Genomic DNA, 13,271 nt, shown 5'->3' on the forward strand with positions numbered 1-13,271 from the left:
AAAAATCGTAGAATCAAATATCTCTTAGGGCTAACTAACGAAAGCCTTAGAGTCAAAAATTAATTATGATTCTTTAGGATAAAATTATCAGAAAAATAAAATTTTCGTATTGATTTAAAAGGATTGAAAATTGGAGTAATTAATTTTTCAACTATGTATAGACCGTTTATATATTAAAAAATATGGTTAAAAAATGAGGTGCTCCAATTTTCAATCCGTTTAAACCAGTGCGAAGATCTTATTTCTCTGATCATTTTATCCTAAAAAATCATAATTAATTTTTGATTCTAAAGCTCTCGTTAGTCAACCCTAAGAAAGTCGTAGAATCAAATATCTCTTAGGGCTAACTAACGAAAGCCTTAGAGTCAAAAATCAATTATTACCCTTTAGAATAAAATGATCAGAGAAATAAGATTTTCACATCGGTTCAAACGAATTAAAAATTGGAGCAATTAATTTTTCAACCATGTATAGATCGTTTATATATTAAAAAATAAGGTTAAAAAATTAAGTGCTCTAATTTTCAATCCATTTAAATGGGTATGAAGATCTTATTTCTCTAATAATTTTATCTTAAAGAATCATAATTAATTTTTGATTCTAAGGCTCTCATTAATTAGCCCTAAGAGATATTTGATTCTACGACTTTCTTAGGGTTGACTAACGAGAACTTTAGAGTCAAAAATTAATTATGATTCTTTAGGATAAAATGATCAGAAAAATAAGATCTTCGCACAGGTTCAAACAAATAAAAAATTGGAGCACTTAACTTTTTTTTCCGTTTGGTTTTAGACGAAGGGGTAACGTTAGGTGTTGAATTGATGAGTTTTTAGAAAGGTCAGGTGTTTATATGCAATTTAAGAAAGGTCAGGTGTTGAAATGATGAGTTTTTAGAAAACTCAGGTGTTTATGTGAAATTTAAGAAATGTCAGGTGTTTATGTGTGATTTGTGTGAAAGGTCGGCTGCCTAAGTGAAATTTTCCCTTTTTAATTTGGGATTGGTTAGGTTAGCTATTCCTAGTATTTTGTAGGGGTATTTTTGGGAGAGAAAGTGTGGGAAACAAGGCCTTCATCTCCTCGGCTTTTCCTTGTCACCGATCGATACATGAGTTATAATTTGGTATTTATATTCTTTCTCATGAGAACCGTCATCTGAAATTCCATCTGTCGGTAAAACGACGCAAAACGAGTTGTTGCCGTCTCTATGATATCTCCGCCGAGTCGAAGTCCGGCGGGTAACTTGTTCAAAACATATTCTTGATCGGTGGGTGACGGCGGATTTTTCAAATGGGACGGAAGAAAGGTAAAAAGGAATAAAGGAATAATCGGGTAAAGCTCACCACCCAAGTTAAGGAACCAACGGGATAAGATATCGCCACCCGAGGATTTAACTAGGGATACAGGACAAGGGAACCGCTCATCACTCGAAGGAATCCACCTAAGAGATACAGAAACGGGGGAACTCGCCACCTATCGGAATCCATCGAAGGATAAGAGTTACAAGAAGAATTATCTTCTCATAGGCCAAAGGCTATTTTAATTCAAACACATTCTCTAAACTTTTCATTCATAGGCTATTTTAATTCAAACACAGGAAAAATAAACTTAGATTTTCAATACAAAAATTAAAAAGACTTGACCATAGACTAATTGGAAGATGTGTTTGACTCTAGAAACTTAAAAAACACTTAGAAACTTTAAAAGGACTTGACAAATTTTTAGGAAGCTCAAAAGATATCTTGCTGGCAGACTTGATTTATTTTGGAATTCAAATTTTGGGAACTCCGGTGTCAGTGGGGAACGAATGGGATATACAAAAACTAAACTGTCTCAGGAAAACATATTCAATCTGCACAAGCCCAAATTATTCAGTGTCCAAAACCGTTTCCATCGAAAAAACACATCCCTTCCCAAGTGAGAGCGTTTCAAAAATGTTACTATTTGTTACCAAACCAATAAAGATGCTACTCATTTGCACACACATTCTTAATGCCTTACATGTAATTATTTAGTGGGAACTTACATGCATACGGAATTAAATATGCACAACTATGACTACTTGAAAACTCAAAACTATACATGGGAGAGAACTTTCACCTTCTCTTTTATTCTTCTTAACTTACATGATTAACAAAGCGGCCTGAATATTTGGGTTTTGGCCTTTCTAACAAAGTGATTGTGCTTCAAACCTTCCAAGCATCCTCCGCTGAGTCAATTCCTCTAGTGGCACTCTTTTAGTAGTTATTCTCGAGACGTTCCTTCACCGGTAAGTCGCATCCTTATTTGTCTCCTACCATGGATACCTACTCCAAGAAATACTTCCTTTATTTTCATTAATCCGATGATCACATCCTTGATGTTCATCCTTTCGCTAGGTGATTCCATAGAACATGCAATTCCAATCCTTACAAGGGAAACCGAGCATTCTCTTATTTTGTCTCGTCTGACTCTTTCTTTCTGAGCATCGTTTTCAGCTTCAGTAGGTTCTTCTAATAGCATGCGCGAATCAACAATCTCCATCACTCTCTCCGGCAATGCCACCTTGCAAAATTCATGAAGGCTTTGTCTGAATGTAAACAATTCATCTGTCGGTCTTTTTCCTGTCAGCATTTCCAATAACAAAATCCCATAGCTGTAAACATCTCCTTCTGTAGATGTCCTTCCTCCAATTCCATATTCTGCATTTAAATAGTTAAGGAAACAAAAGTCATACTAAACAAAAGAAATGTAGGCTACTATTTACAAATGTCTGATAGGGAAAAAAGAAAGAAGAAGAAAAATTAGTGATCTGCTTACCTGGCGCAACATAGCCTATAGAACCTTTGATTGCAAGTGAATTTGTTTGTCCACCATCACTGTTACCGCTATTGATGGTGAGGAACTTGGCCAGCCCAAAATCTCCCACATGGGCAATCATGTCTTCATCGATGAGAACATTGCTTGGCTTTAGATCGTAGTGAACAATTGGAGTTTCACAATGGTGATGAAGGTATTCTAAGGCACATGCAACGTCGATCGCTATATTTAACCTTTGGGAAAGGCTTAAGTTCCATTCTTGTTGCGGTGTATCTTCTCTTGGATGCAACCACTTCTCTAAACTTCCATTGGGCATGTACTCAAAAACTAGTGCTTTAAAATCATCACCTGCATGGTTTGTACTTGAACAAACTGTTATGATCTTTAGAAGATTTTTGTGCCTTGTTTTCCTCAAAGCTTCACATTCAACCATGAAGCTCTTGGAAGCTCCTCTTTGTTCAAGTTTGAGCACCTTGACTGCAATTGGTTTATCCCCTTCATGGAGAATTCCTTTGTACACTGTGCCAAAACTTCCAGCTCCAATTAAGTTTAATGAAGAGAATCCACCAGTGGCGTTAAGGAGCTGATCATATGAAACCCTCAAGAAATCATCTCCTATGACTGGTTGGGCGAGAGATTTGTTTTTCTGTTCTCTTTTCCTAAGAAAAACAACCAAAAGTAGCACCAATGAAAGAGAGGGGATTATGCAAGCTATTGGAACAATAATTTTGAAGCCAAGGCGATTCCCCTTCTTTATGGACTTTGGGCAAGCAGGTAACCGCATTTCTGCAATGCCTCCACAAAGCCCTTTATTTCCAACAAGTGAAATCGTACTCAAGTTTCCGAAGACACCTTGCAAAGGCACCTCACCAGCCAAGTTGTTAAATGACAAGTTCAGATTCTTTAAAAGAACGAGGGCAGCTAGATCTTTTGGAATTTGGCCGGACAAGTTATTGCGCGAAAGATCCAGACTTTCAATTCCTTTCATGGAGCTAAAAGAGGGAGGAATACTACCCTGAAACATGTTACCCTCTAGAAAAAGACCTTCCAATTTTAAGCAATTTCCCAGAGTACTAGGAATATGTCCAGACAACTTGTTCTCCGAAACATCTAGCTCCTGGAGATTGTTCAATTTCCCGATTTCGAGTGGCAGGACACCGATAAAAGCGTTTTGAGCCAAGTTCATGAAGGTTAAAGTGGAGAAAATGCCTATTGTTTCGGGTATGGGGCCAGTTAAGAAATTATGTGAGAGATCCAAGGTTTGCAAGCCCAGGATGTTTTCAATACTTGAAGGAATCGTTCCGTTCAAGTTGTTCTGATACAGGTATATCTCAAATATTTGAGTGAGATTTCCAATGCTTTCTGGGATGGGACCGGACAATTTGTTTATATTTAAAGTTACTAGTTTGAGGTTTCTAAGCTTCCCTATTTCAAAGGGAATGACCCCTGAAAAATGGTTTCCTTCCAAACCCAAAGTATCTAAATTGACGAAGTTTGAAATTCCCCCGGGGATGGTTCCAACCAGCTGGTTCTGTCCTGCTGCTAAAATATTGAGGTGACTCGAGAGATTGGCTATGGAAGTGGGTAAAACACCACCAAAACCATTTTTATAGAAACCCAATATTTTTAGCTTGCTGCAGTTAGTTAACGAATCAATGAACCTCAAATCGCTGGCATCCCCAGACCCTAAATTGTTTTCGCCTAGATTAAGCTTCCACAGATCCTTCATCTTTTTCCCTAGGTCAAAGGGAACTGGCCCGGAAAGGTTGTTAACTGATAGACCAACATATTCCATTCTAGATGCATTAGAAAGAGAAGCTGGAATGGGTCCCCGGAATTGGTTATCCGCAATGATAAAAAGTATCAGGTTGGGGAGTCTAAGACCAATATCTTGGGGTAAACTGCCTGTAAGTTGGTTAACTGTGGTGACTAGTCGCGTGAGTGTGGAGATATTGTAAAGTGAAGCAGGGATAATACCTGACAACTTATTCCCTCCAACGCCAAATACCTGAAGGTTGGGAATCCGGCCAATGGAATGTGGAATAGATCCCGTGAGACTATTCACTCCCAACTCTATTCTTTGGAGGAGAGAGAGATTACCGAGAGAAGGTGGAATCCCTCCGGTGAGGTTGTTGGTGTAAAGGTTAAGATGAGTGAGCTTGGAGAGAGAACCAAACGAGGCTGGAATTTTTCCAATGAGATTGTTCCGTGATAAATTAATGTAACTGAGGTAGTTTGACAAATTGGTTGGAATCTCCCCTTGGAAGGAATTGAAACTGAAATTCAGATGTCGTAGCCTGAACAAGCGGCCGAGCTCCGGGGCCATTTTTCCTTGGAATCTGTTTTCCTGAAGGTAAAGGGATCTGAGGAAAGAGAGGTTTCCAATGGAAGGTGACATGGTTCCCCTCAGACTTTTGCCCCTCAAGTCAAGAATCGCTACTCTCTGATGCTTGCGACTGCATGTTACTCCGTCCCATTTGCAGAGATCGAGAGAACTGTTCCAGGAACTTAACGAGCGAAGCGGATCCTCGTCTATAAGTTCCTTGAATGAAAGCAATGCTGATCGATCAGTTTCGTTGCTCAATCTGCAGGTTACTTTTGTGGCAATGGAGAAAAATAAAACCAAGCTGATGAGTAGCTTGATCTTGTGAATTAACAGAGATGATGAGATCAACATCATCAACTTTAGCATTCGAAGACAATGGGATATTTGAATTACTAAGAAGAAGAAGAAGGTTGCTTCCTTCAAGGCATGCCAATACTATATATGTAGACACCCCATTCTGGACTGTCCAGATAACGTTATTTGTCGATCTTTTACTTCCCCGATGATGATTTTGGTCGAGAACAGTCTGAGGATAATGGTGTGTTTGAGCTTTGAGCGTCCCAAACCCCTTTTCAAACCCATTTCAAACCTTTCAAACCAGAGCCAAATAGCCCCAGCAAAACCCAACTGGCACACGCCAGTGTATTGGACGCGTACGCCAGTTAGCTGCCACGTGTCAGTCATCGACCGTTGACTCAGCTATCACTGGCGCACGCAGGTTCATATGTGGCGCACGCCAGTCAATTCCAGTCAAATCAACTTTATTCAGCCACTTGGGCGGGACTTTTGTGCCACCCTGACGTCGGCCACAGTAGCCCCCGATGATTATATCGTCCAGGCCCGTTCCCTCTCTCTCCTACAACCCCCATCAAGGCAAGTCCCATGCATTTAATGCATGAGAGGCTCCCTTCCTCCTCCAACCAGCCAAACAAGGCCCTAGACCAAACTGATCTCAGCCTCTCTCCTCTATATATACTCCCCTCTCACACTCTTGCAAAGGGTTACCAAGTTCACAAAGGGTTAGCATCATTAAGAAGAGAAGAGCTCTCTTCTCCCCTCTTCTTGCCTCTCTCCTTATTCTTTCATTGAAAGAGAAAGAAGGGAAGCCTACTGTTATATACCTCCATTGATACCCAGTCACCACACAACACTCATCTCCAACTCTCAAGTTCAAAAACAACCACCAAATCACAATACCAAAAGGTATACCACCTTTGCGTCCTTTTCTGTTTTCAGCTCCTGAGGGGGGCCAGAAAGGCCCAGGCTAGTAGATAATACTAGTACTGGTCTTAAACTGGTAAAATACGTGAGTCGGATGAGAGGAGGACATGGCGCACGCCAGTAACATCATGCCGTACGCCAGTAATGGTAGAACGTGCAGTACTGGCGTGGGGATCATGGATCGTCCCTTTAACTTGCTTTCATTTCGTTCAATCACTCTTGCATGACAATAATCAGTCTACTGCTTTCTGTATGCTTAGAGCTGCTTAGACGTTTTCATTCATACTCGCTCTTTATCTGTTTAAAAAAAAAAGGGCCTCTGGGATCCTTCTGGTCATGTTCCAGAGCCCAGATGTTGCAAAGCCAAACACCGAATCAAGGCCAAAGTGGCGTACGGCTGTATAACACTGGCGTACGGCAGTTGGTGCCTGGATTCAGTGGCTGGCCCATGCATCTTAGTCTAGCCTTGGCCTATTCCTTATCCCCGCACTGTTCTGGGGTATTCTGTTTTCTTTCATGGCCTAAAGCCATTTCTTATGCCTGTTATTATATAATCTCTGATATATTGACTACGTGGTTTGCCCTGGGTGTGCGCTGGTCCTTTTCCAGAGCCCAGAGGGTTACAAACAAAGACTGAGCGAGTAAGCAAGTGGAGTACGCCAGTTATGGGATGGCGTGCGCATGTCTAAGTCAGCACGCAGTGGCTCGGCCAGTGCATGCTGGCAGGATCTGTTCATGTCACCTTGTGACGGCGTACTGCAGTTTGCTCGGGATGCTCAGTGCTTGTTCTCAATCTATACTTAGCATCGCAATCAAATCATTCATAAGCATTTCGTCATAAATCACAACTTGTTACAGTGCTTTAATCCCCATTAACTGTTCCCCCGCCCTAACTGGCTAAAAAAATGATTCAATGAGAGAAAAATGCAAATGCTTTATAAAAATGCCTGAGTAGAGACCGATCTCCGGATTGGGCGAGAGGGGTGCCATAAAACCCTTCCCCTCTCGTAACCTGGCTCCCGAACCTCAGATATCGAAGGTGACGACGGACCGGTCTACGCCTTTTCAAAATCAAACAAACGTGGCAAAAACGTTTTCGAGCTCGGTTCCTTGGGTGTTCCTACCGCTAAAACCCGAGTGGCGACTCTGAATCGAGGCGTTTCACCGCGCACATTTTTCGAAAGAGGGCCGCGCCCAATTTTTACTAATCAAGCATTTCCGGGCGGCGTGCCCACAACGACGGACCGGTCTATGCCTTTTCAAAATCAAACAAACGTGGCAAACGTTTTCGAGTTCGGTTCCTTGGGTGCTCTCACCGCTAAAACCCGAGTGGCGACTCTGAATCGAGGCGTTTCGCCGCGCTCTTCCAAACAAAAAAGGGCCGCACCCAATTTCACAAAGCAAAATTTCCGGGGCGCGTGCCCACAGTGGCGACTCTGCTGGGGACCATTGCGTTGATTGATATTTGGCGATTAATACATAATTGAACAATTCTCAAAAGCTTGTCAAAACAGCACGCTTCGCGCTGCTGAAGAACGGAATGGTAACGTAACAGGATCTCAGCATCCGACCAATCCGAACTGGGGCTTTTACTATTGTTCTCTTGTGTAGTTTTCTCCAAATATCAATTAACAAAAGTGAGCCAAAGCTTCAAAAGGCATTTGTTTTCAAAAGCGTTGCATTTCTCTCTCATTGAGCCATTCTTCGGCATTCTCCGTTCGTATCGATGGTTGATCAGCCCCGTTGAGGTGTTTTGGGTAACCGGCACAGTTTACTGGAGCCCGGGGTCCTCGAACGCCCAACAACCTTGGACGATGATGAGTCGTACTACCGTTCGACCATTTGCTTTGCTCTACGCGTTGCAATGGGAGGCATATCGCGGCTCTAGTCAGAGGAACCCCTTTAAGCCAAAACCGGCCTCTACAGCGTTTACAAAGCACTAGAACCTTTCAACCTAAGACAGGAACCCACAGGGTAGGGTTACTTGCATCTAACCCCCATATACTGTCTATGTGTTACTGCTTTTCATATCGCATGTCTGTACATACATTCATACCGTTTTGCGTAGGAGCATGCTAGGGTGGCTTTTAGGTTGCCTCTTGTCGAGTTTGTCTTATGCCTGTTTGGCATTGCCTTGGACCGATGACGAGTCGTGCATCTCGATGTTGCGCGTTACCAAAAATTTTCAAGTCCTTAATCAATGAGGCTTCGGGAAATCAATACTTTCTAAGTCTTTGTCTAATGCCCGATCGAGGTTTCAAACTCAAAAATTAGGAACAACGGAGAAAATGTCGTGATGCTTACACCACTCAGGTTAAAAGTGCTAATCACTTACACCGCTCAGGTTCCGGCACAGTGCTGCTTACGCCACTTCGGTTATGGTATCACGCCATTTGCACCGAGTTGTTCCAAAAATCAAACTTTGAAACTTCGAGAGGGGAAAAGCCAAAGGCTTAGGCTATTTCGGCATCTCTTAGTAACATTCGATTCAATCAAGGATACACCGTCGAAAAGAAAATCCGAGGATTCTATGGCAAGCGTCCAAATGTCATAAGATAGACTCTCTTTAGTCATAGAGTCTAGGAGGACACCGACGACGATGACATGCGCATTGCATTCCTTTAAAATTCTTTCAAAAGCTTACTGCAGGAACGCCACTGAGTTCTCATTTACTTTGCTGTCAAAAAGCTCTAGGCCAGTTCACCGAAGGAAAGAGCCAAACCTACTTGGGAGCGTCTGCCAGGGCTATTTCACTGTCACTTCCAAAGCCATATCACCCTCCTCAATCATTAATCCAAAATGGCAGCACAAACAGAGCTAGCTGAGCTGAAGAGGGCTGTTCAAGAAATGAACCAGAAAATGGACAAACAAATGGCTATGGTCCAGGGACTGGTTGACCTTTTTACCTCTGTCATTTCAAAGACAGATCTGGGGCTAGTCAAAAAACCTCTTCAGGCCCGCCACACTCCTGCGGTTGGAACCAAGCTGTGCTCGAAAGACGTGTTCAAAGACCTGGTTGAGTTTCATGAAGCCAGGACTCACCCAGAGGAGAATGTTGAATCCTTGTTCAAAGCCAACGCCGAAAGGGAGGCTATGTGCGACAAAGAAATCAATCCCAAAGGCAAAAGAGTGCACCCTGTTGATGGTGCAATGTTGTGCAACTACAAAGCAAGCAAAGGCTCCACCTTGAACCCCCAATCCAATCGCCGGAACCCACCAAGGACCTTCTCCCGCTTCTCCACACCTTTGTCCTCGGTTTATGAGAAGCTCCTCGAAGCTGGCTTCCTCAAGCCACTCCTTCCAACTCCTTCGCCTCGAACATTCCCGGCATCCTACAACCCAAACGCCTATTGTGCTTTCCATCAAATGCCCGGCCATCTCACCGATGCCTGCTTCCGCCTTCGACATGAAATTCAAAATCTCATTGACAATGGCACCATTCAAGCTCCACTCCCATCAAAGCCCAGCGTCACATCCAACTTCATGCTCCAACACGGTTCAAACCCATGTGTTAACCAGATATCCATCAACTCTACTCAAATCAACTCAAGCTCCACTCAAATCAAACCTAGCTCCACCATATTCAACCCTACCCTTTTCATTAGCTCAAAAAATCAAACCAAGCCAATTTTGTCTCTCCCATCCGAACCCGAGGTTAACCTGATGGCCATAGGTGCAATCGAGGTCCTTACCGCCGATACCTGGTTTGACAGTGATGAGCAGTCTACAAAGGAGGAACTCAAGAGGAAGCTTAATCAATCAAAGGAGAAAACGGATTGGCTTGGATCCTTCAATCATGAGAATTTGGGGCTGCTGTTCAAGGAGTTCTCTCAAGTGGGTTTGGACGAAGAAGCTGAAGAAGCCGAAGTGCTGTTGCTTGAGCCTGTTGTCCTCTAGCTCCCACCTCTCTGCGAGGAAGTCAAGGGTAACTATAAAAGTTGCATTTTCAAATCGCGTCTCTTTTGCATTGACACTTTCGAGTCTGAGTCTGACACAGTGTCTGTCGAGTCGTCTAAGTCTAGCTCTGAGTCGGAGTTTGTGCTTCTTGGCCCTCCATGTCGTAGCTTTTGTTCTCAATTTGAGTCTTTTTGCTGTACTTGGCAACCCCAAGGGTTCTTATGATATGCATTATCCTACTTTTAAGTACTTTGCTGGCTTTTGAATAAACCGTGTCGGCCCCGACGACGAAGGGATAGATTTCGATGGGATCATCCCCAAGGAAATGTGTTCCCTCGCCGAAAGGGAAGACGAAAGGCTTGCTCAGCTTCTAAAAAGAAGAAGTAATTTCAAATAAACTTGAAAGATGGGGCAGACCCCCGGATGGTTCAAATTGGTTCAGCGCTGTCCCCATAATAGTATTGCGCCCGTTCAGACTTGTTCAAAGAATTCAACAATATCTTAGCATGGTCTCACAAAGACACGCTTGGCGTTGATCATGGGATAAAGAAGTATCAAATCCCCTGCCGCCGGATGCCAAGCCAGAAAGCAAAAGCTCAGAAGACTCCAGGCCTCGTACCATGTTCGAAATAGTAACAGGAGTGTTCCATCAAGGGCACATTACAAGGGTGCAAAAGTGGCCTGGAGCGAGGCATTTCCAATTGTAGCAGTCAGGACCCTTTCACTGTCAAAGTCATTTCATCTGGGGCTGCAATCAAAGATCATCGACCTCGACGGCAACAAATTCAACACCTTGGTCAACCCAAATCAACTCAAGCGTTATTATCCCTGAGAGATGCTCGTTGGATCGAAAACCACAAGGGTGGGCGATTCCAAGCAAAAGTTAGAGCAGCCTGCTAAATCGAAAACCTATGAAGGCGGTCTAGGCAAAAATGAATTGGCAAAAAGTCGAAAGCTCGCTAGACCGAAAACCTGAAAGGGCGGTACTAGGCAAAAGTTAGAGCATAAAAGGAGAGGTAGAACACACGAGTGAACCTTTGCCTGAACTACGTTTTGACCTGATTCCCAGAAAGGGATACGTAGGCAGTCTCTCTTCGAGGCTCGGTCATACTTTATCAATTGGATCCAAGGTTGACGTTTTGGTGCACATCAAGGGTCAAGAAAGGTTGAGAACAAGACAAGCCGAAGTGCTGACTGGTAGGCTGAAGTCCATTGATTCATTGGAGAATCAGAAGGGGGAAGCCATTCGTCTTTCAAGTTTAATGCAAACTGCTATTTCAATTTTAAAGCTGAGCAAAAGCCTTAAAATATTTTGAAGCATCAAAAACAGAACGAAATGCTTATGAGGCCTAACGGCTCACAGTTTATTCTAAGTTCAGCAAACGTTTATTTTAAGCGGCTGCATCAGCTTTGCAATCTCGCGCGCTAGTTTGAGGCTCACACGCACTCGTACAAAAGTGATGCGCGTTGGTCTCAAGCCTACGCGCGCTTCTTCAATCCCTGCATCAGACAGCAGTAGGCAGCCACCACGCCTAACAAAGATTTTTAGACCCTCGGGAGTACATTTCAAATTCAAAGCACCTCGAATCTCGTTCAAGGGGCTTTTACCAAGTCTTGTCATGCTGTGCAAGTCATATGGTCCTAATGTGGCTACACAGGGGTGTCGGTTTCAGTCCGGGCCTATATGAGTCATCATTTGCGTCTTTTGTCCATCCGTACGACACATTTCTAGTTCTTCAATCCATTGTTATGTCGGGATGCTTTTCCTAGTTTTACTAATTTGTACAGGTCAATGTACATTTATTGGACCTTATGCAAGTGTCAGTTTCACCTGTCTAAGGGATATTGTGAATTTTGGCACATTAATGCCCAAAATTTCATTATTTTCCATATGTCTAGGAGTCCATGATATATTCGGGGCTCTTCTTCCTTTCTCATTTGAGCTAGGCGAGTCTGTACATATATGTGTCTGTTTGTCGATTCAGTTCGCTTGTCAATGCAAATTAGATATTAGCGGTTGGTTTCTGCATTCTTTTAGACAGTCTCAAGAGAGAGTCAAATAAACTGAAAAATGCAATTTACATTGCTACCCTACCATCTGTAATCCGCAAGTAGTGGAATCTTGTGAGCAGCGAGGGCATGTCGGCTCAGGGCCAAGCAAAGCTTATCTATGGGGCTCATCCGCCCAAGCATTAAAGGAAAAGGGCACGTCGACCCAATGCCACTCCTAAATGTCAACTGGGGCAGGCCAGCCCACTCAATGTCTATCTATCTGGGAGTGCCTCTAAGAAGCAAAGGACAGTAAAGTAAAAAGACTCAGTGGTAGTCCTCAGAGGTAGATCTCAGCCTCGTTCTCGTCGTTGTCGTCACTCTTGATCTCTTTGAAGTATCTGGGGCTCCTCTCCCATCCGCCTTTTCTGAGGAGACTTTCGCTGGCGCGCTCTCTTTCTCTCTCACTCTTTTTTTAATCTCTCAGACTACTCTCTCTGAACCTCTGAAAACTCTTTGGCGCAAGCCACCCTTTCTATGGGCCTTTCTTTCAACTGTACACCTCCAGTCGCTAGTTATCTATTGCTCTCGTATCTCTGAGCTGTGGCTAAGGTGACAATATCGCTTTGTGAAACTTTTGTTTATGTGGCCATCCTAGGCCATCATCCTCTAGAAGCCGCCCTAGTCTGCCTTTGCATTTTCAATTTATGCATTCAATTTAGTACATATCATTGCATACTGTATATCAACTATTGAAAAGAGGAAAAGCCAATCAAGTGCCAAAACATGCCTGTCCAATATCGAAAGCAGCAAGTAATCAGGATTTTGGGGGTTCATACCTGGGATCTAGTCACTGCTGCAACTGGAGCTTGAGCCGCTGCTCTGGAAAGTGCAATTGTAAGGGGGGGTGCCACATGTTGTTCTCCCTATCGATTTCTCCATGGCAAATGTCAAGCACACAGCCTCACTGTCCCACTCCACTAGCACCTGGAGCACACTTTGGCAATCAGAATACAATTCAAAGCAGCAATGGCTTGTGCTA

At 43.2% G+C, this 13,271-nt stretch overlaps 1 protein-coding gene across 1 annotated transcript; it reads right to left on the reverse strand.

The window, feature by feature from the left end:
• Positions 1 to 1,985: 1,985 nt before the first annotated feature.
• LOC131300124 (probable LRR receptor-like serine/threonine-protein kinase At3g47570) lies at positions 1,986 to 5,541 on the reverse strand. Its single transcript, XM_058325819.1, has 2 exons — positions 2,797 to 5,541; positions 1,986 to 2,678 (listed from the first exon to the last, which is right to left on the reverse strand). Exons 1-2 carry the CDS (start codon positions 5,486 to 5,488, stop codon positions 2,242 to 2,244), a joined length of 3,129 nt encoding a protein of 1,042 aa, XP_058181802.1. The 5' UTR covers positions 5,489 to 5,541; the 3' UTR covers positions 1,986 to 2,241.
• Between the last annotated feature and the right edge of the window lie 7,730 nt (positions 5,542 to 13,271).

The sequence above is a fragment of the Rhododendron vialii genome, chromosome 9a, assembly GCF_030253575.1.
Source record: "Rhododendron vialii isolate Sample 1 chromosome 9a, ASM3025357v1".
In the NCBI taxonomy this organism is placed as follows: domain Eukaryota; kingdom Viridiplantae; phylum Streptophyta; class Magnoliopsida; order Ericales; family Ericaceae; genus Rhododendron; species Rhododendron vialii.

Excerpts from the sequence above, each read along its gene's own strand:
- LOC131300124 (XM_058325819.1), bottom strand. The coding sequence starts at position 5,488 with ATGCTAAAGTTGATGATGTTGATCTCATCATCTCTGTTAATTCACAAG. Across the intron at positions 2,679-2,796 it reads TATAGGCTATGTTGCGCCAG|AATATGGAATTGGAGGAAGG; the intron begins GTAAGCAGATCA and ends ATTTAAATGCAG.